The sequence below is a fragment of the Gekko japonicus genome, unplaced genomic scaffold, assembly GCF_001447785.1.
Source record: "Gekko japonicus isolate JY-2015 unplaced genomic scaffold, Gekko_japonicus_V1.1 scaffold47, whole genome shotgun sequence".
NCBI classification, from domain to species: domain Eukaryota; kingdom Metazoa; phylum Chordata; class Lepidosauria; order Squamata; family Gekkonidae; genus Gekko; species Gekko japonicus.
This window is the reverse complement of record NW_015165235.1, coordinates 2194700-2218063: the sequence shown is the minus strand read 5'-3', so window position 1 is coordinate 2218063 and position 23364 is coordinate 2194700. Positions and strand designations below refer to the sequence as shown.

At 44.6% G+C, this 23364-nt stretch overlaps 1 protein-coding gene across 1 annotated transcript; it reads right to left on the bottom strand.

The window, feature by feature from the left end:
* Positions 1-8374: 8374 nt before the first annotated feature.
* Positions 8375-22870, bottom strand: GEM (GTP binding protein overexpressed in skeletal muscle). Its single transcript, XM_015409856.1, has 5 exons — positions 22819-22870; positions 20067-20415; positions 12048-12124; positions 10240-10444; positions 8375-8793 (listed from the first exon to the last, which is right to left on the bottom strand). Exons 2-5 carry the CDS (start codon positions 20395-20397, stop codon positions 8516-8518), a joined length of 891 nt encoding a protein of 296 aa, XP_015265342.1. The 5' UTR covers positions 20398-20415; positions 22819-22870; the 3' UTR covers positions 8375-8515.
* Positions 22871-23364: the final 494 nt, after the last annotated feature.

The window sequence follows — 23364 nt, the reverse complement described above, 5'->3', positions numbered from 1 at the left end:
GACATGGCCATTATCTTATTACCTTCTATTACTGAAACTCTTGTGTTTAGGAACCTTTTTTCAGCATAGATGCTGAATCACCAGCTCAGCTGACCAACATCCGGCTTTTCAAGTACATTTGGTCGCTTGATGCTTCTCTGATTTGTTTGGAGAAATTACTCTTTGAAGGCTAAACTAGATATGTTGGTGGTAGAGCGACTGCCAAGCAGCTTTATAGCCAGCAAGAGGGATTTCATGCAGGGAAGCAGTGGGTGAGAGGAGGAGAATTCTTCTTCCTGCCATGTTTCACCCTGCAACGCCTTTCCCCAAACCATTTTTCTCTTTGCTAGATTTATTTCTGGTTAGAGTCCAGCTGGGATAAAAGTGAGCCAATGTGGGGGTAGTAGTAACTAGAGTTTCAGGCTAGGGATGGACACAAACTGGGAAAATGTGGTTCAGTTCATGTTTCACAGTGTCACTGGTTCGCAAACCACAGACCATTGTGAACTTTTCGTGGCTTAACGAGCTGGTTCAGTTCATGTGGTTTGTGATGCGGTAGAATACCCCCTCCCCCCGACATACATGCCAGAGGCACCAAACTCACCGGGGATTTCCAGCTGACTCTCCTCTACCTGCCCTTCAAGACCGGTGAGGATTGGGTTTGGGGGGTTGAGTTATGGCCCCCCAAAGAAGGTGTCCCCAGGAAAGTGCTTTCTGGGGAAATGAGAGGTGCGGGTACAGGAGGTTCAGGAGTGTATAGAATGGACCTTGTACAAGCTAGAGGCATCAAACTTGTAGGGAACCTCCCCTGATCCTCCTCTACATGCCCTTCAAGTTATAGGCAGATTGGACGTAGGAAGTCTAAATCACCCCCCCTTCCCCGAAGGTGTCCCCAGGAAAGTGCTTTTGGGGAAAATGTCAGGCACAAGTTCAAAAGTGTATGGAATGGACCCTTGGCAAGCTACACACACCAAATGCACAGGGAACCTCACCCTGCCGCCTGCTCTTCTACAATCTCTCCGAGTTGGGGGTGGATTATATTTCTGGGGTCCCAGTTACAGGCTGAATCTGCATTTGCATTTTTACATCATTTTCGTGCTGCTGTGACGCCGTCTTTCTCTATGCTTGTTTGAATGTTGTTTGGAGAAGATTCTTTTAAAGCAGTGTGGAGGTGCAATGACAGTGGAGCTGCCCCGAAAGGACGATAAACATATGTGGATGTGCAAAAGTATACTAGCACTGTTGAGGTGTGAAAATGACACCAAATGTAGACAGCTTTTTTGAAGACGGAGTCAAAAGGCTGGGACACTGGTGGGAAAGACAAATGCAGATTCCATTACAGAACTCCAAAAAAGGTCTCCCCAGGGCTCCCTCTGGAAAAGACAGCTACAGTTACAGGAGTCTGTGGAACAGCTCAGGAACAAGCCAGTGACTTCAAACTCACTGGGAAACTTCACCCGGGCAGACTCCCTCTGGTCAGACACTGGAAGCAAGGCAAACATTCCTTGACAGCTTGGCAGGCACCTTAGCCAAGCCACACGAACAAGGGAAACAGAGGAGGGGCTTGCTCTCAGGATTGGTCCCAGTACTGCAAAATATGGTTTATGCAGTACGAAGTGTTAAATGCCTGTCTTCTACTTGTTTTAAATTCCTGGACATCTCTGTGTGCCATGAGGATGAAAGTGGGTGCAAGCAGAGGTCATTTCGGGGGGGGGGTCGCGGGGGAACGCAGTTCCCCCGGGTGAGGTGCAGGGGGCAGGGCACATGATGAAGCCCCACCCCCTGCTTCCGGCCGCCCTGCTTCCAGCCCTCATTCAGCCAGGAGGAGGCAGGAGAAGAGGGAGGGTAAGTTGCTTCCTCCCCGCCTCTCCCCACCCCTGCCTGCCTGGGGCCAGGGAGGGCCTTGGCAGGGCTTCCTCGCCCTCCCGCTGGCCTTGCAGGTCCACCGCCGGGCCCCTGATGTCAGGGGGTGTGGCATATGCTAATGAGTTATGCTAATGAGTACCCCTAGCTCTTTTTCTACGAAATGACCCCTGGGTGCAAGGGGTGCTTGTTGTGGAGGGAAGAAGCCCTCCACCCCCTGCATACCACAGCACCTCGTCCCCAGGCACCACACCCATCCTGCCGGCCCACTGGAGCCTGGCCCTAGCAGTGCACCACCGGGGGTCTTGGAGCCTCCTTCCCTTGATCTGTTCTTGGGGCTCTCCACAGAAGCAAAAGAGCTGTTATCACTGCCTAGAGACACCAGCAGTTGCTACCACTCTTTGGAGCAAAGGACTCTGACAGCAGTGATTCAGAGGACGGAGGGAAGCCCACAGTTTGGAAACAGTTCTACACCCTCCCCAGTGACCCCTTTTGTGGCAGAGTGTCACGTGTGCCACACCCATATCCTCCTCCATCCTCCTCAAGCAACTGCAAAGGGTGCACCCAACTATGTTGCTGCCAGAGGAAAGCGTGGCAGCCAGCAGCAGGAAGAAGAGGCCACCCTCCAAGAGGTCGAAAGGGCTATGTGGAGGGCCTGGGAAGCAGTCATGATTGGCAAGATGATTGCTGTGGAGCAACTGGGAGGTCAGCAGCGGCAGGGATGCCATGAATCTTGAAGAATATCACTATGAAATGTTACCAGTGAGTTTTGTTAAATGGATTAATCTTGCATTTCAATGCTATTCACTTTGACAAAGTTGTACACGAAACGAGATGATATGCATGATCCGTTGGTGTTGATGGTGTTTGAATTGCATCCAGTAAACTGAATATTGAGAGAGCCAGTTTGGTGTAGTGGTTAAGTGCGCAGACTCTAATCTGGGGGAACCGGGTTTGATTCCCCACTCCTCCATTTGCACCTGGCTGGATGACCTTGGGCAAGCCATAGTTCTGATAAGAGCTGTTCTTGAAAAAGAGCAGTTTCTGTCAAGAGCTCTCTCAGCCCCACCTACCTTACTGGGTGTCTGTTGTGGGGAGGGGAAGGGAAAGGAGTTTGTAAGCCGCTCTGAGACACCTTTGGGTAGTGTCTTCCTCTTCTCTCTTCTATTGGAAAAAGAAATTTCTAGTTTTTGGAGACTTTTGTGGCATAATATATCACGGTTGTTTGTTTCCTTTTCCACTTCCTTCCCGTGATCTCTCTCCTTGGTTTGCATGGCAGAGGATTCAGCAGAAGTGATGGTGAGGGAGTACCTAGCCAAGTTCCCTGAGACTGCCAAAGCTGATCCCTGGATTACTGGTCACCCAAGGATGTCATCTGGCCCGACCTCTGTTGCTTGGCCATGAGCCCTGAGTACACCTAACACCCAAACACCAGCAGGGGAGAGGAGTTCACGATCAGGAGGGTGTAAAACATGGGTCCTCAGCAGAGGCACTCGTCATGAGCAGAGAGAGAAAGTGGCTCAGAGCCCTGAGTCCACCTAACACCCAAGCCCCAGCACAATTAGGAGTGTATAAAATGTGGTTCCTCACTTACCCAAGGTACTGAGTAGCGAAGCCTCTCTGCTCAGAGTGAGCAGAGAGACAGGGTGGTGGAGAGCCCTGAGTCCATCTAACACCCAAACTCCAGCAGGAGAGCGGTGCTCACAATCAGAAAAAAATGATGAATGTGCTCTGCTTTTAACAAGTCCCCTGCTTCTCTGTCGAACTGCCAATAGAGGAGAGCCTGTGGAGCTGAGCTGATATATATCATTCTGTTCCCTTAGAGCAGAATGGGAACTCTGTTACTGGCAGCCAGCAGTGCCTGGTAAGCTTTGGAGGGCTCCTATTGGTGTTTCCAGGGCTGGAGAATTCCGTACCCCCTGTTGCTTTGAAGTTTGGTAAACAGTTTAATTGAGTGGAGACAGTTTGTCTGGAAACGTATCCATTCACGAACTGCCTCAAAGAGCATCAGAGTTCATGGAATGTTTGTGCTGGTCACCCTTCCACGAACATCACTTCATGAACCACGAACCAGCCAAAATTCATGACACACTTTAGTTTGTGAGCTGGTTCGTGCCAGTTCAGACTAGGATCTGGGAAGGTGGTAGAAAAGCCATCAAGTCACAGCTGACTTAGAGAGACCCCACAGGACTTTGAAGTAGGGTTCCCAAGTCCAAAATACTCACCGGCAGGGGAGCCTTGGCCGGCTCTAGGAGCTGTCCCCAGATGTGCGCCGCCAGCACGTCACAGGAAGTGACGTGCAACGTCGATCACATTGAGGGCGTGGCCACGATCGTCGGAGGGAAAACCATAGAGTTTTCCCTCTGACGATCCGGGCCACGCCCCCAACGTGGTTGACGTGCATGTCACTTCCTGTGACACTGCGCTTTGGGGGGCAAAGTTCCCCCCGGGGCCCGATTCCGTGGCGGCGGAAATTGGGCCTCCAAAGCAGGGGTTTACCTGCCACCCGCCCCCACTTGGCAGCCCTACTTTGAAGGCCAAAGACATTCAGAAGTGGTTTGTCATTGCCTGCCTCTGCATAGCAACCTTGGACTTCCTTGGTGGTCTGAGATCTGACGACATCAAGGTAACCTGGGCCATCCAGTTCTGGGATACCTGGGTTCAAATCCCCACTTTGCCAAGAAGCAAAGTGCGTGACCTTGGGCCATGAACACATGAAGTTGCCTTAATACTGAATATTGGTGTATTAAGATCACTATTGTCTACTCTGAATGGCAGTGGCTCTCCAAGGTCTCAAGCTGATGTCTTTCACATCACCTACTGTCTGATTCTTACTGAAGATACAATGGAATCTGTTTTAATATTTTGTAATTCTGTTAAGGCCTGTTAGCTATCTGGCATCATTCAAAAATTCAAATTTCCAATCAAATTTCCAACCAGTTGCCCTGGAGGGCCAACAGACACGGCATAGAGGTCAAGGCCTTACCCTGATGCTGCCTCCTAGCACTGGTATTCAGAGGTTTGCTGCCTCTGTATATGATGGTTCCCTTTACCTCTCGTGGCTAGTAGCCATTGATGGACCTGCGCTCCATGAATCTAATTCCCTCTTAAAGCTGCCTGAGCTTGGGGCTATCACTACATCCTCTGTCAATGAATTCCACATAGGAACATAATTTACCTGATCTGCATTAATTCAGCCAGTCTTTACTATGGGATATTCTATGCTGCTACTCCTTTCACACATGCTGAATAATGTACTTTCCACCCACTTTCAATTACTTTGCAACTAGATTTTACTGAGTGAAACATAGCAAAAATACACATGCAAATGATTTTTGAAGTGCATTAAAAGTGCATTAAAAGTGCATTATTCGGTATACTTTTTTGTAAGTCTATGGGACATGCCCATACTGTGCATGGAATACTATGTATGAATCTGGTCTTTCCATCCCAGAAAGGACTTTGCAATGCTGGAAAAGATACAGACAAAAGTAACTAATTTGATCAAGGAATTGGGGCACATTACTAGAAGGAAAGTAAGGCATGTGACACTTCAGTTTAGGGGGAAATGATATGGACACATATGACTTCATAGAATTATGCTTGTTAAGAAATGGTGTGGGGGAGAGTCACCTTGGGAAAAGTGGAAGAGAAACAATGTCATAAATAAATATAAAATCACTTTTTCTTCTAAGGTAAATTGAGCTATGAAGACTCCCCCTCCTCCAGTTCATTTCACAATTCATACTCCTCTGAAATCCTGGCCAGCTCCTCCTGCTATTTTCCTGCACCTTTTTGGAGAGGGGAGAATTTCTGGTAACAAATAGACTTCCAAGCTACTATCTGTAGCTCAGGCCAACATGTTTGATAGCCACCCATTAGACCAAGGTTCCGCCAAATGGTACCCGCCAACACTTTTCCCGGTGCCGACTAAGTGTTTATAGAAAGTGGGTGGGGCTTCTACCAGCAGGGCTTCTGATTGGCTATTGAGTATCCAATTGGCTATGCAGATTAAAATAATGTTGTTTCTGAGGGACCTGCCTCCACAGTGTTGGCTTTATTTTCTCCCTCACTCTTCTTTTCCGGGGTGTTTAAAAAAATTACTTCTCTTGTTCACTGCACTTGGACTTCCTCTGTATATGTGTGGGGCTCTGCTTCCTGTGTCAGCCATGTTGTAGCTGGCTGCATCTCTCGTGGTGGCCATTTTGTGGTTGGCTCTGCCTCCTGTTGCAGCCATTTTGTGGTTGTGCCCACCATCCGGTATCAGAATTCCAAAACTGCCCACAGGCTCAAAGAGGGTGAGGGCCCCTGCACTAGACCAATCTGCAAATCAAAACTTCAGGACCCCTGCATTAGACCAATCTGCAAATCAAAAATTTTCCTCATGAAAAATAAAGATAGCCATCAAAAGAGCAAATCTTTAACATTTCCAGTTAGCATTCAAAGACAATGAAACCTTTTATTGATTTATTACAAGGCATGTAAATAAAAAGTTGCTTAATCTGAAAAAGATACTATGTAGAAAACAGTAATAAAAACCAAAATGTTTCTTGTTTTAAAGAAATTAATAAATACATCCCAACACTGGGTTTCTTACCATTCCTTTAAGTTCACTCATTAAAAATGCAGTGTTTGAAAGAGAATAAATACAAACAACTGTAGCGTAATACAAAGACTACCTATGAGCAAAAAATGTGCTCTCTTATAAAAGGAGATCTATAGGAGGTTAAACGGAAAGTTTTAAAACGATTTGGCATTTTGCACTTAATTTTTCAAAAAAAAGCTATCTTTTTATTGTTCTAAACAATTTTGCAGTACAACATGAGAATGTAGGGTATCACAGGTTTCTCCTTTGAGAGAATTGAATAGCTTAGATGTAACAAGGAATTGCTTTAATATTTATCCTTCTGTTAAGTAGTGGCTCAAGTGGTTAAGACGCTGAACTGCAGGCTATGGAAGGTCGGTAGTTCAGCAGTTCGAGACCCGGGTGCCGCATTCCAGCTCCTGCCAACCTAGCAGTTCAAAAGCAAGAAATTGCAAGTAGATAAATAGGTACCACTTCAGTGGGAAGGTAACAGCATTCCGTGCACCTTGGTGTTTAGTCATGCCGGCCACATGACCACGGAAACATCTTCGGACAGCGCTGGCTCTTCGGCTTTGAAACGGAGATGAGCACCGCAACCCTAGAGTCGGATTCGACTGGCTTTCGAGCAAGGGAAACCTTTACCTTTAGTTAAGTAGTGGCATCTCCTTCATTTAGATCTTAGGAACAGGGTAAAAACAGACCAGACACTGAGAGGGAGGTTACTGGATCCTCTCAGTGTCTTAAAGCTCTAGATTTGAGCCCAGTAACACCTTAGAGCTTCTCAGGATATAAGAGCTGTCAAGAGTCAAAGCCCCTTAGTCAGATACCAGCTCCTACCCCGAAAATCTTTTTGGTTTCTCAGGTGCTCCTGGACTCCAATCTAGCTCTTCTACTGCAGACGACATTTTAAAGCCCTCTTACAGCTGCACGCAGCCCTAATTCAGACTGTGGCCCTGCAGAAGAGGTTTAACCTTTCACCCCCTTGTGTTCTTGCAAATCAAAACGACAAGGCTCCCTGTGCTTTAAAGTGAATGAAAGATGAGTAGCAAACTTCTCTCCCCCCCCCTTTACATTCTTATAGCATAGGTAGTGGCAATGATTTTTGAAACTACGCAGGCGTGAAAGAGTTAAACTCCCTCTTCCTTCCCTCCATGATTCCAGGGCCAGTTCTGTGGCCAAACCACCCAAGCAACTCTTTGAAGTCACACAATGAGGAGGGCGCCACCTCACCCCAGGGGTTTAGTTCACTTGTGCCCATCAGCAGAGAAGGCAGGGATGGTCATTCTCCTGAATTTGGCCAGCAGTGACCAAGGAGGCAATGGGTGTATCTTTCTTAGGGTGTCAAAATCCCTTGAACCAGCCCCATGTGGTCCCAGTCCAAATCAGGCTTCTGTTTAGCTATTATCTGACCAACATGCTCCATGATCTCTCTCCTGTCTGGTTCCACTCTGGCTTCTACGCCATTCCTCCATAACAGTCCCATGATGATGTCACCCTGTGTAAACATTTGCTCCCCATTGATCCAGACATCTGATGGCCTGAATGTTGTTGATGCCTCCCTAGCCACTGGGACTGATTATGTCATAACAACAGAGATTCGGCTGTGGGCACTTAAGAAAATCAAAACAACTGGTTGGCTGGGAAGAAGGTATCTCTAAGAATGCCCATTTCCCTTTTCACAGGCTGACAAATTTCTGTTTACAAAAATTAGCAACAAAAATAACAATGAAAAATATCACTCATTCCCCAAATGGCGTTTTCCAATTCTTGGGCCATTGTCCAAAGGCAACAACAGGAATACATCTCCTTGTAAGTGTGGAATGTTCTTGTGTTTAAGACAAAGCTGTTTACTGCCACACCTACACAGACATTTAAACTATAAATGAAAACAAGTATGAATGAATTTTTCTTCTTCCATGCATGCATTAGGCTGTGCTTATTGCTGGCACATTTCATCACAATAATCACAACTGTGAATCAAAGTCAATTTACGCTGCTTGTTGGCCAATCTAATATAGATTGATTTATTGTTCGATATGGAGTTGAGTCATGTCCATGAAAAAGAACATCTGGAATGGGTTGATATTCCTAAAGGACAGAAAGATCGTGGCAAGACTTGGACTTAAGTTTGAAAGCCATGTTCTTGTTTTTCTTGGCAACGATTTTGCCCCAGAATCGCCTGGCTTTCTTAGGAACGCTCTCTCTCCTCTTCTGGTATGCCAGCCTCTTCTCATTCTTTTCTTTGCTGTCTCTTCTGAGCCGCACTTGACGCACAATCCCTTCAAACAGCTCCTTCACATTGTGCTGGACAGCTGCCGAAGTCTCAATGAATTTACAGTCAAATACGACAGCACAAGCTCTGCCCTCTGCAAAACAGTTAAAGGGTATATGTCAGAATCCTACGTGGAGAAACTGGAGTTTGGGACGTTGTCTAAGAAAATGAATGAAGAGTGATATGCTGGCTGTGGGAGGGAGATGACAGGAAAGAAACCCATTAAAGTGTCATCCCTACATGGTTCTTTATTCCTCTCCTTCTGTCCTCTAGTGCATTCTAGGAATTGTCACTTCTAGAATACCTAATAGTTAATGTTGCGGTTCCCTGAATGCTCACTTCCCAGAATGACAGGGGAAGAACTAGGGAGAAGAAAGATGTTGAGCTAGAGAAGGAACACACCCATCTCTTGCTGACGGACCTCCTAATGGCACCTGGGTCTCGACCACCTTGAGACACAGAGTGTTAGACTAGATGGGCCATTGGCCTGATCCAACATGGCTTATCTTGTGTTCTCTAGGTACAGCTGCATCTGGGGCCCTACCCTCCTGCTGAGCCAAGGTGGCCCCGACTTTCATACCAGCCCTGACAGCACCACGGTCTGCAGTAATGGAAGCCAAATCTGGTGCTCATAAAAGCTGAACAGAATGGCTTCATAGAGTATGCATATTGATCACATCTGCAAACATTTATTTTGCATGATTTATTCCGTGTTTGCCATTCTTCAGAAAAGATGACACTATACAGCATGCTGAAGCCCTGCTCTTCAGCCAATGGAAATCCTGCCCAGCCACAGCTTTCTCCTCTGACTTCAGAAATTTCACATAAATCAAGCTGAGGAGAAATTCTCAGGGCGGTCATAGAAAAACAGGACATTCCAGACTTGCCTGGTGTAATCACAATAACTGTCCAAACATTTTTGTGAAAGCCTTTAAGCACAGGGATTCTATGACTTCCTTACAAAAATTCCACTGATATTCTGTTCATAAGCAGTTGAGTTTTTCCTAAGATTTATGCCCAGCTAGATCAAACTCTGATCCAAACAGTATGCTATTGAGCCACATTTGGCAATTTTATGGCATTTTCCAAATTAACTTTGGACATAGTTTAATTCTTTAAGAAAAGTCAAAGTTAAATGAATGCATAAAAGATGAGGGATCAATAATAGTATAAAGATAGACGTACTCCTGTGCTAGGTACAATTTTGCGCGAGGAGCCATGGCACATATTATTAACATTTTAAAAAAATAGTACACTGACATACTAAGGAAGATCTACCAGAACAATGTATGTCACCCTGTGCAGATTATAGGCTGATTCAGATGTTTTAAACCCCTCTATCTGGGAAGTTCTTGCAGCTGCAGCGGCATGACCCAGTGCAAGCTTGGTCATAGACTCTGCATCTAAGTGCTTCCTCCTAAAATCTGCAAAAGTATAATAGCTTTTAACAGAGGCATATTTAAAATTACAGACCCTCTGGAGAGAGTCGAAATAAAAGCTGCCAAAGCAGGATTACCAGTCACCATCTAAGGGTTCATACCTGCAACGGAGACTTCACGGCACCGAACTAGATCACTTTTGTTGCCCACTAAAATGATGGGGATGTTTTCTGCCTGACGGATCCTGCGGAGCTGTATTCTGAGCTCTGATGCTCTCTCAAAGCTTGCACGGTCCGTGATAGAATAGACAATCAGATAGGCATCGCCAATCTGCATGCAGTGATCTTGGATCCATCCATTTGCACCCTGTTCAAATAAAACAATCACACTGAGTGAACTTCTGACCTTGTGAACTGGGAGCCATTAAAGAAAAGGCTGTATGACTGGAACATGCAGAGCCACAGTCAACAAAGTGTTCATTATTGTGGTACGGAGGTCAGAGCTACATTACAGGTGCTGTTAGGAAGGCCATTGGTTAGGATTGCCAACTCCAGATCGGGAAATTCCTAGAGATTTGGGGACAAAGCCTAGGAAAGGCAGGGTGTGGGGAGAGGCAGGCCCTCAGCAAGGTATAATGGCATAGAGTTTTCACTCCAAACACTCATTTTCTCCAGGGAGAACAGATTTCCGTAGTCTGGAGATCAGTTTTAATTTTGGGAGCACTGCAGGCCCCACCTGGAGGTTGGCAACCCTACTTTGGAGGCTGTAGCCTGCATGCAAATCCTCGCTTTGAACCTCAAGATCCCCTTGCCCTTAATTTCAGTCCTAGAATGGCTAGCTGTGATTTCCAAGGGGAAAGAGGGGGAAAAAACACTCTGTACACATTAAGGTAACAACCAGGCTCCTGTGCTTTTAAACATTGTATACAAGCGAATATTTCAGCCTGGTCTCTTTTTCTCATGAAAGGTGCTATGTTTTTGCATAGCAAGCTGATGTACATCTACCAATTTTCTCAGATCTTGCCACTTCCACACTGTCATTTTTGTCACTCGTTTGTCCCTATTGCTTTGGGTCCCCCCTCATTTTCCACATATTTTTTGCCCCCTCTGGGACTACTAGAAAGAGCAAAAAACATGGGGGGGGGGGAATCCCTGAAGCTATGGGGACAAACGAGTGACAAAAATGACAGCGTGGAAGTGGTTTAAGTGGCTGCGGCATTCTGCGCTAGCTGCAGCTTCCAAATTTGCGACAAGGACAGCCCCATGTACAGAGCGTTACAGTAGTCTAGTCTCAAGGTGACCATCACGTGGATCACCGTAGCCAGGTCATCGTGGTCGAGGAAGGGAATTGAATTAATAAAATAAAGAATAAAAATACCCCTCAAATCTACAGGTATTTCCCAACCCAGAGTTGGCAACCCTGTAACTGGCTATGGAACCGCTTTCCAGACCCTTGGAACCCAGAAGACATGGCATAGGAGGAGGTGCTTTTCTACCTTAGCTGCCACTGCATAACCCCAAATCAACATAAGTCAGGGGTGGAGGGAACCATACCTGTTACCATGAGGCTGTCCTCCCATACTACCCACTTGTCAGACCTGCCTTATAGCTAAGCAGAAAGAAATAAACATGGCTTGCCTCCCTCTATTTTTCCCTTCCCTCTGCCACCCCACCAGCCACAGCTGGGACACTCACCTGGAGCTTCCTTCTAGAGCTTGTTGTATTTCTTCCCACAACAGGCCTTACTCCTGGTATATATGTGTGTGTGTGTGTATATATAAAATATATAAAAAATAGTTTCAAAGGGTGGCTCTATTGGTCTGCAGGTGAAAAGGTTCAAGTCCCGGGGCACCTTCGAGCCCAACAAAATTTTCATGGTATGAGCTTTTGAGAGTCAAAGCTCCCTTTGTCACAGATATCAAAAACAGACTGTATACAGAAGCATTCCGACAAATGAATGTCACACTCACCTTGTTTTCCCACATGTCAACAAGCATGATGGTTGTGCTTTCGCCATCTACCAGCAAGGTTCGTTCATAGGTGTCTTCTAGAAGGGGAGGGGAAAAACCCCATACACTGTTAGTAATATGCTAATTACATATCACCATTAACTTTATTATTGTTGTTGTTGTTACAAGAAATTACAACTGAACAATACAAAAAGTATGATACAATTACAATATGTGGGGTATACAAATAACAGTAAAACTATCACTGTGATAATAAGGAAACATTAAACACCATTTTCTTAGGTTATTCAAACTAAAGGGAGACACTGGCTGGTGAAGGGAAAATTCTACCTTGCTCATCTGATCTCATAACACAGTGGTCTCCAAGTTATGGGTTGGGACCTTTAGGTCATTCAAGAACCCCTATAAAGCCACTTTTATTTATTGCTTTTTGGAAAGAACTGCTACAACTGTGCCGAAAACAAGGACATCACTGTCCTCCCCTTTTTTGCATGTCTGCTGCAGGAGCAGTAGGAGAGCAAGGTCAAATTGCCCAGTGATAGAGAGAATTCCTTTTTAGCACAGGAACCCCCCTTTCCTGTCATGTGACTTTGACAGCATGTTATTTCCTGTCACGTACCTGCAACTCAGTGGGCCTACGCTGTTGCTAGGGCAGGAGGGAGAGGTAGCACCCCCAGTCTGAAAAGTTTAAAGATCACTGCCCTAATGATAGAACTGCATGGTAATTTCTCAGACAGTGATGGCTGTACCGCTGCTCCCAAAGTATACGCAATGTTATCTTATTCTTATTTGACTGACTTGGGTAGTATAAGAGCATAGGAATGTAGAGTGTCACAGCACTTTTGAGATCAAGATGGGTAGATGTGTTTGTCTGTAGCAGTAGAAAAGAACAAGAGTCCAGAAGCACCTTAAAGACTAACAAAATGTGTGGCAGGGGAGGAGCTTTTGTGAATCACTGCTCACTTCTTCAGACAGCACTTTCGGTTGGGCAAGCTACTTTCCATTCTGCCTAATAAAGAGTTTGGTGCGACTCAAAACTTCAAAATACTTCTAATTTATTTTATGGTAGAAGTCTGAACATTCTACAGCTTGTTATGAATAAAGGGGGGGTTTCCTTATTTCCATTCAAGCTTTGAAAACAAAATTAACTCTTCATATATGTTAGGGTTGCCAACCTCCAGGTGGTCAATAACACAAAAACTGAGGGTCACCAGTGTTAGGAAGATATGCAAAACTATATAGCACTGTGTATAATAGATGTACGTTTAAGGTAGATCAATTTTGTGCTTTTTATTTTTCTTTTTGTTGTTTTTCTATACTGTTATATAAATATTGGTATCAAATATGATCAAAAATAGGTTTTACCCAAACAATACATCAAAGCGCAGGTTTACATTCTGTTCAAACATTCAAACAGCCCCTTGTCAGTTTCACAACCAGTAGTCCCACAGGAATCTAGTAATTTACCCATTTCGAATACAATCTTTTTCAAGGACCCTGGTATATATAAAGGACGTAAGGTGCAATAATTTCTCTTTGTGAGCACAAACCAGCATACTTTCTAGAGTCCCATCGGAACCTTTGAGGCTGCCTGATAGAACTTGAGAGATACGCTATCCTAGATAGGTTATTAAGCTTGCCAGGATGGGTGAGAAGGCATTAAGACTGAAAAATAAAGGGATGGGGGAGAAAAATTAGAAGTGGGGATAGATGAATGGTAGATCATAAAAGGAGGAGAGCAAAATGAAGGAGGAGATGTGGAAATGGGTTAGAGAATGTAGGAAAAGACAATGAAAGGTTCTATTTTTCTTTTTAGCTACCACTCACTAGCAAGGCTGCCTCTTGGAAAGATCTGTCTGTGCAGGAGCTGGGTGGAACTAAAGGAAAAGGGAAACCATAGACCTTTTTAGGAGACTGCATCCTGTCCTGGCTGGTCTTGCCTTGCTCCAGTGCAGGTTTGGTGGATGGGTTTAGCAAGATCTGATCAGCAGTTTCCCTCAGCTGTGAGGTAAACCTTGGAGAAAGGCCTTGTTCTTTGCTGTGCTCTGCCTTCCCTGCACCCCTAGTGGATGCAGTCAGAACTGCATTTGAATATTTTTAAAATGTATCCAGTTGGTGAGCCATGTTGGTCTGAAGCCGCAGAACAAATTTAGAGTCCAGTGGCACCTATGTTGTTCTTAAAGGTGCCATTGGATTCTAAATTTGTTTTAAAATGCATTTCATGAAAACCACATGACGACAGCTTCTCAGCCTAACCAGCCTTGCAAGGTTATTGTGAGGTTATGCATAGAACAGGGGAAATCATGTGTGTCCTGAGCTCCTTGGAAAAATGCAAGAGTAGGATACAAATCTAAATAAAGAAAGTGAAAACATTGTAAATTCCCTTTACTTTCACTGTACCTCCCCCCTCAGTTCTCCATGCATGCAGCAGTGAAGACCAGAATCCTGTGGGGATTTTTTTTTTTTTTGCCTCAGGAAAAATCCTGAAAAGAATTATGTTATATTTGTTATTCAGATAGCAGTCTCTGGCCAAGAGCTACATGTTGTCATAACTTCCATGATCCAAATGTTGAAATCCGCAAGTTTCACTTTTTTGCTTAAGTTATCTTTATCCTAAGAAGGATAATAAGTGGAAGAAGAAGACCCACTGGAAGAAATAAACCAAACACTGAACATTTGACCTCATGGGAGCAACAGACAGACGTACAGTCTCCATCGAGGCTTAGTAATGGAAAATATTTGTTTTCACTCAGTTTATGGGTGAACAGCCAGTGCCACTGCCTGAGCATGGGGTAGAAACATGAAGAAGCAAAGGGAGATGACTGAAAGAAATCCCAAATGCTAATCTGGCTATTCTCTCTCTCTTTAACAAATGTAACAAAAATTAGGATAAATATGTCAAAATGATAAATATGTGAAAATACTTGGTATAGCTATACGTTTCCTGTGAGTTTCACGTGTCTGTGAAAGGTTTCACTTACTTCAGGGTAAAGATTATGTTCTAAAGCAGACATACATATAATAATTCACATAATTCAGAAAATTGCAGGGCCTCTGGAACTACAGCTATTAATATATTTTTTATTAATTTATTCTTTTCTATCTTCAGTTTCAGACTTTTTAAAAAATTGGGAAGCCACATGCCCCTATGGAATGGGACACAGTACAGGAAACACGTTTTAAATAAACTCCGAAGGAATAAAGACATCTTAATGAAGTCGTTTAAACAAAACATTAAAATTGAATATCTTTGGCTGCTATTCTCTGTAGGTTAGCCAGCTCTTTTTCTACAGTGCTCCTGTGCATAACTGGCATAAATTCAGCTGGAGATATTTTCCCCATGACTGTAAGGGCAGCCATCTTAGTCTGTAGCAGCAAAAGAAAACTGGAGTCTTTAAGGTAGCACCAGACTCCTATTTGATTTTCCTCTCATTGTATCTTAACTGGAAAGACATTGTTGCCTCATTTTTTGCAGGTAAGGCAGTATTAAAAATGGCAGAAGCCCTTCCAGAAAAGATAGCTCAGTAGAAGATATGTCTTAGTACAATCCTAAACAGTTATACCCTTCTAAGCCTGTTGACTCCAATGGTCTTACCTACGAGAGTGTAACTTTGCTTAGAAATGCAATGTCAGCGCTCTCTGTCGGGCCGTGGCCACAACACGAAGAATCACCTGCAGGAGGGGCTCCCTGTGCTGCTTTTCCTCCCCATCATCTTGATAATCTTCTTTGCCTCCACTTACTCCTCCTTCCCTGACACATAATAAGCAAGGACAGCCTAATGCCTGTTAGTTCTAGGAATAATTAAAGTTTAAGGCTCCAATTTTCATCCACAGTAAGACATGCTGAGGAAAACCCCTGGCAAGGAACACCCCCCCCCCATGTGATCTGCACAACAGGATTCCCAGCTTGATATTTCTGTTGCCTTGTAGGTGGGAAGAACAAAGTCTACCTTTGCTTCTTGATAAGAAACTATTTCCTTAGGTGTATTTTATGTTCTATTGGCTGATTTCCCACAAGCTGCTGCTTCACGCTCGCTCTTCCCTTTGCCCCGATCGTAGCGTCAATTTCACACCATGTGCTGCGCGGCCGCATTTTGCTCCGTAGCTTCGCCCGATTTCCCCCGCATCTACTCAATCCTAAAAAAACAGGATTGAGCAGACGCGGGGGAAATCACGCGAAGCTGCGGGGCAAAATGCGGCCAGCTGCGCAGCACATAGTGTGAAATTGACAGGTACCATCGGGGCAAAGGGAGGAACGAGCGCGGAGCAGCAGCTTGTGGGAAATCAGCCATTGTCTCTTTGTGTATATAACTTTCCTTGGTGGTAAGACCTGACTCTTTTTTAATGAATAAATTCACAATAATTGTTTTAGTCAATGCCAAAGAAATAAACTGTCTGCTCAAAGCCAGGGTATGCCTGATTAAACAACAACAACATGGGCTTTACTTCATGAAAACTTGTGCTATAGTAAAATGTCTTTAAGGTGCCCCATGATTCCTGTTTCGTTTTGCTGAAGCAGACTGATAAGGGATGCCAACTGTCTTAAGAAATTCCTGAATATTTGGGGGCAGTGCCCCGGGGGGGGCAGAGTTTGGAGAGAAAGCTCAGCAGGGATTTAAGGTTGCCAGACCCCCTGGTCCGGACAGAGGTCTCCTGGTTTCAGGGGTTCCTCTCCCCCCCCCCCCAAATCCCCCCTCTTACCAGCAGGAACCTGGAAATCATCATGACATGCCTACAAAAACCGGAAATGACGTAGGCACATGGGGGGGGTGATGCTCTCGTTTTTGGGCAAAACCCTGTGATTTGAAGCAAATTTTACCATAAAGTTTTGCCCAACCCAACCCCCGCACGTGCCTATATCACTTCCAGTTTATGTAGGCACGTCACAATGCTCCTCCCCACTTCCGGAAAGTCCCTCCCCCTCTGGTGCGATGATTGGACCTGGCAACCCTACAAGGATTTGATGCCATAATTTTTGGCCTCCAAAGAGGCCAGTTCTTCCAGAGGAACTGACCTCTCTGGAGATTAGTTGTAACTCTGGGAGAATTCCAGGCCTCATGTTAGAGTTGCCAACTTCAGACTGGGAAATTCCTGGAGGTTTGGGGGGGTGGAGCCTGGGGAGGGTTGTGTTTAGGAAAGGGGCAGGGTTACCAGATCTCCAGGCATAGCAGGAGACCTCCTCCGCTCATCATCTCTGGCTATGACTTCTCAGCTAGGTGGAAGAAGGAGATCGCTGGGCAAAATGTGGAGAGATGATTTGCATCACCCAGTGCAATAACATCCCTTCTGGCACAACCCAGAAGTGATGTCATTCTATCAGGTGGTGGCCTAGCATTTACACAAAACCCTATGGTTAATCCAGAGAGTTTTGGGCAAATGCTAGAGCGCCCCCACCCCCCCAAGACAATGATATCATTTCTGGGTCATGCCAGAAGTGATGTCATTGTGGCAGGTGCTGATCACTTCCTGAACTCTACGTTCCCACCTCCCCCATCATCTTCTGTTTGCCAACATGCCTGGCAACCTTAGAAGGGGGGAACTCAGCAGGGATATGATACAGAGTCAACTCTCTCAAGCTGCTGTTTTCTCCCCGGGGAACTGATTTCTGTAGTCTGGAAATCAGTTGTAATTCCAGCAGAACCCCACCTGGAAGTTGGCAACTGTAGACTAATACGGTTACCCTGTCTTCAGTGGTACCAAATGTGTGCTGAGCTGATTTTCTTGTTTGTGTTTCTATAATGAAACATTATGGAGCACTGAATTACCCTTTTTTAAGAGACTTATGGTAGACTCAAACAGCCAAAAGTAAACACTCAAGCACTAATGATTATGAGAAAAAGAACAGGGCTGCCTAAACTGTTACTTCTGGAAGATGTTTCAGCCATTTTAGAGTCTGTTTTGAAGACGGTTCATACTTAGGAATCATCTCTAGTTTACCCTAGCTGTGAGAAGAGCACTGGAGAAGTTAGGGTAATGCCACCCTAGCCTAGCTCATAACCTGTTGAGACAATGCTTTGGGTAATGGTGGCAAAGAATGGTAGTACACCAACAGAATTAATAGGTGCCACTGCAAGTCAGGCCCAAGTCATAAATGGACAAAGAACTGACATCGCCAGGTTAATAATAACTGAATTCACATGTGAGCCTGTTCTTGGTGTGCTGAACCAGTAGAAAAACTATTCTAAGCATTTGCCTCAGCATGGCCTCAGGGTGGGGTAGAAATCCAATAAATAAATAAATAAATAAATAAATAAATTCAACTCCCCCTATGTTTTATAATGCATACATGATTTTGATCTAAGACATGTTAATGTTTTGGGTTGTAAATTGTTGATAGTTATGGATCCTGACGTAGTCCCATTGTTGGTAGTTCTGGATCCTGGCCTAGTCCCGTCCCAATAGTCAAACTAAATGTGACTTATTTGAAGGAGTTCTAATGTTCTAAACTCTGAATCATTGGTTTGATGTTTACATATTAAACAGAGCAATGGCCTGTCAAGTGCTTGGACACGAGTGACCTCACTGGATTTGATCAAATATCTGTCATCCTGGTAAGTATGAATGGCGTTGGCCAATTTAACAACAATAAAAAACCCAAAACCTTTCTTAATCTCTTAATTCAGTTGGGAACATCTTTCAATATGACTACTGTGGGTTAGATCCTGTCAGGTTTCCTGCTGGCACAAGAGGGAAGAGGGGCACCTTCTGACTTCCCAAAAGGCTCTGTCCAGGATTATGGGACTCCACAGGCAAAAAGCCACCTGGGACAGGCAATTGTGTGTCCTCCCTTTTATGCTAGGATCCAACCTATTATTTCAGTTGCTCGTTGGTAATTGCTAATACAGTGTGGATTGGAACACTGGAAGAGAGATTACGACTTTACCTTTAAACGACGAATAATCATTTAATACTAACTAAATTCCATCCCACTATGTGTCTTCTTTCTCATGTTGTGTTAAATTAATTGTCTCTCAGTAGAATTTAGTTTATCCATAAGGACAGATTTTTAAGCCTGTTGTTTCTGCTAGCAACTTTTGTGTTTTTCATTCTATTTGGATTTGTAATGGATGTTTGAGACATGAGTAACAATTTGGGCCAAACTAAACATAGCATCCAGGCGTTCAACCCATGCAGGCCACCGTCATTTTAGAGGTGAACTTGTGTCATTTAAAAATGCCACTGCTTCAGCACATGAAAAGGCACACAGGGGAAACATGATCACCCAGACTCCCCACACAATCAGGATCAGGCCCTAGTGGCATTTCTAAATGGCCCAAGTTCAGTTCTAAAATGGCAGCAGCATCCATGAGCCAGACCCATGGATGCCACAACCTCTTTTCTGGCCCTTTATTACAGTGCAATCCTAAACAGAGTTACACCCTTTTAAGCCCATTGACTTCAACTCTGTTAGGTTTGCACTGTTGATTGCTTGAATTGATTTGTGACTAAGAATGTGCCAAGAGAGTTAATATGCTGGGAGGAGGGTCATGTATTGAGCCTAGGGCAGGAAACTAGGGCAGGAAGACACCCATGCAGCAGAGGGTCCAGCAATCAATGGCCTCCACAGCCCCTACCCAGGTGATAAGCTAAAGTTCCGAGCAAATACCCGATCTGCAGTCTTTCCTAACATGACCACACCCTTTCTCCTCATTATAAGAGAGACCCAGATCACACAGAACCATATGTACTTCCTACACACATGTATAGCTTAATATTACAGCCATTGGTTTTAGAAAACAAGTCCTTCTAGTTTCAGTATAATTCAGTTTCTTGTTGAGACCGCATCTTTTGTTTATATAAACTTCAACAGATTTAAAACTCTAAGAGGAAAATACCTGATCTATAATCTCTCTTATCCCCCTCCCAGCTTTCAAGCTTACTAGATAACTGTGTCTTGAAGCCAAGAGAATCACGGCATCAGTGTCAGGATCTCCCACTCCATCTATGTTGATGTTTCCTAATGCTAATGAGTGCTTACGTGAGAGGCTTTCAGTACGCCACAGCCGGCACGGTGCTTACCTCCTAGCACTTCACAGTCACTGTCCATGCTGTCATGCACCCCTGCAAAGACATTCGCTATGGTGGTTTTGCCGACTCCTTGTTCCCCGATGAGGACCACACGATAGAAGGTATTTCCTGACTCAGAGGAGATGACAGAATCAGAAGATTCGGAAGACCAGCTTCTTCGGTAGTACTCTTCAGGACTGATGGTGTACCTCTTCTGTCGAAGGCACTCGTGAGGGTCTTTCTGGACCACCAGGTGCCTCCCATCTGCTGGGATGCTCCAGCGCTGTTGGGGTGGCTGCAAGGCACCACTGCTGCGACGCATCGTGACATTGTTCAGTGTCATGGCTTTTCTCCCTACCTGCTAAAGAAAAACGGCACTGTCACACTTCTCAGGCATCGCTAGTTTATGAACCACGGCACACCTCATCTGGCTGATTAGGTGTGTTTCATACATCTGCCTCTGAGCTTCCTGGGTGTGTGTGGGTGTAAAGTGCCATCAAACGGCTAAACATTAGGAAGAAGTTCCTGACAGAGTGGTTCCTCAGTGAAACAGGTTTCCTCAGGAGGTGGTGGGCTCTCCTTCTTTGGATGTTTTTAAACAGAAGCTAGACAGCCATCTGATAGCCATGCGGATTCTGTGAACTTAGGCAGATCATGCGAGGGAGGGCAGGAAGGGTTGCATCAGTGCTTAGTTCTTGTGGCCCTTTCTTACATGCCCAGGGAAATGCTGATCACCACTTTGGGGTCAGGAAGCTATTTTTCTCCAGGTCAGGTTTGGCCAGGGATCCTGGAGATTTTTTGTCATCTTCTGGGCATGGAACAGAGGTCACTGGGAGTGTGGGGGTGAGGTGTTTGTGAATGTCCTGCATTGTGCAGTTGCTTGGACTAGATGACCCTGAAGGTCCCTTCAAACTCTATGATTCTAGAAATCACAGCTGACCATGGGGTTTTCAAGACCAGAAATGAACAGAGGTGGATTGCCACTGCCTGCAATCTACGTTCTGCCTGTATCAACTCTGAACTCTGTGATGGTCTCCTGTCTAAGTACTAACCAGGGCCAACCCAGCTTAGCTTGGTACCTAACATTTTACTGAGCACTTCCCAATAGTATTACTACAAGGAGGGTAGCAGAGAGACACACTACCTGAAAAGGAAAACAGGAGTCTAGCGTCTCCTTCGAGACTGACAACACTGATTCCTTCATAAGATTTTGTGAGTTGGAGCTGACTTCATCAGTTGATCTCATGAGTCAGCTCTGACTCATAGAAACTTATGATGGGATAAATTTTGTTAGTCTTTAAGGGGCCACTGGACTCCTGTTTTATTTTACTGCTATGGTCCAATATGGCTATCCATCTGGAATGACTTTCCGAAAAGAAAGTATCTCATTGTAGATGTGAAGTCTTGTTATAGAGGTGATGGCCCTGCAATGGTGGTCCTCATCTAGTAGCAGCAATTTTGAATGGGGATGATTCCTCTTTCTTTGTCTGGACTCATGATTTGTGGATGATCAAAGTTCTGAATCAGTACACAGGGGATCCACCAAAGTGCTACAAATCCTTGGGGGGTGAGAGGTCGGGAGTGAATATTTGAAGGAAGAAATTTGGTATCAGGCCACACAAAGCAATTACTTTGGGTTCATTTTTCACTAACTGAAATCACGTAATTTCATTTGCATTCTGGTTCAGAAACCAACATTATTATTTACCACTTTAAAAATTCTTTTCTTTTGCTCAGTTCTGGTTCCAGTTAGCACTGAAGACCTCAAGACTTTTCTGCTTATTAAACTATCAATTACAACGTAAAGTCCATGAGGGAAGCACCCCTATGAATAAGGGCTGCATGCTTATTGTGCAAAAAAGGTCGATCAGCCAGAAGAGACCTAATCCAATGCAGAAGGAGCCAGACAGGTTTTCTTCTTTTGTCTAAAGACGGCTTTTCATTACACTTGGTAGGGAATAACTCCTCAACTTTGGTTCGAGACAAAATGCAATGAGATAATTCCTGATGGCCAATATCATTTGCAGCTACCATTTTTAGGAAAGTTACTTTGATGCTCTCCAGCTCCCACAGTGACAGCTATTTAGACATTTTGCTTATTCAGCTGAAGCTGTCTCAGCTCACATCATGTCTCTCTAGCTCACAAAGGAACCGTTTGTCCCAGAGAGAGGTGAAGGCCATTTTCAAACTTCATGTGCCATTGTTTTGCAAAAAGAAGTTTGCCACTCTCCCAGAGCATGCACTTCTTGTGCCATTCAGACAAGCTGTGTGCATCTTCAGTCACTGTTGGAAAGAAATATACAGAGCAAATCCACAAACTTCTCTTAGAGTTATTTGCAAACTCTTCCATGTATTTTGCCGGCTCCCTGCAGAATTCACACATTTGACCTCCCGTCTTTTGAGAGACATGCAAAGATGTAAAGAACCACTGGGTGCAGAAAGATACAAGATGCCATGCAAAACAAACTCATCCTTTACTACTCTGGTCACATCCACTTTTTCAAGGAAGGGCTATGTTTGACAGATCTCAAATCCATCTCTGTGCAAAAGATGCATGGCTCTATTTATCTACTGTCTGCAAAGGATGGAGAAGGAAACTGCTGACCACATGGTACATACTACTTGTGCTGTTATTTAGCAGTCTAATCCAACAAAGAAATAAAGTTAGGTGCAAGTCTCAAGCTGCACATTTTAATCTTTTTTTTTTTTTGCATGTCTAGAGTATGAAAAGCATTCAAACGAATGCTCCTTAAGCAGACACTACCTTGTTTTTGACCAGGCGTTCCGCCACACTCCCTTCTTCTCCGAGTGCTGAATTTCCAACCAGCCTCCTGCAGGAAATCCTTCTTCTCTTCTGGGGCCGCCTCTCTAATTCTTTCTCAGCAAACCTGGTTTATATTAAGCCCATCTGATCAGATGCAGGGCTTTTCCGTGACGTCGTTGTTGTCCTGTCCGCTCCTCAGCCAGCCCCCAGCTGGACGGAAGCAGGCGTGCAAGAAGAGAAGGGGGGGAAAGTGTCCACTGCTAACAATATAATATAGTTGCAGTCAAACATTTAGAAAAACAATAATGCCAGTCATAGAAGTACAGGGCCTGTTTGACAATATAAAAAATCAGCAAATTAGAAACGTTACTCTTGTCGTCTCTGTGCTAAAGTGCTGTTGAAGCTACTGATTCTGAGAAAAGATCACCTGGGCTTTATGAATACGGGAAATGTGGCAAATGCTTCAATTTGCCAAAGGTCACTTGATACTGGAAATCTCTCTCTGAAGACTGTCACTTCTTTTTTGTTGCTTAGGCAAACAAGAAG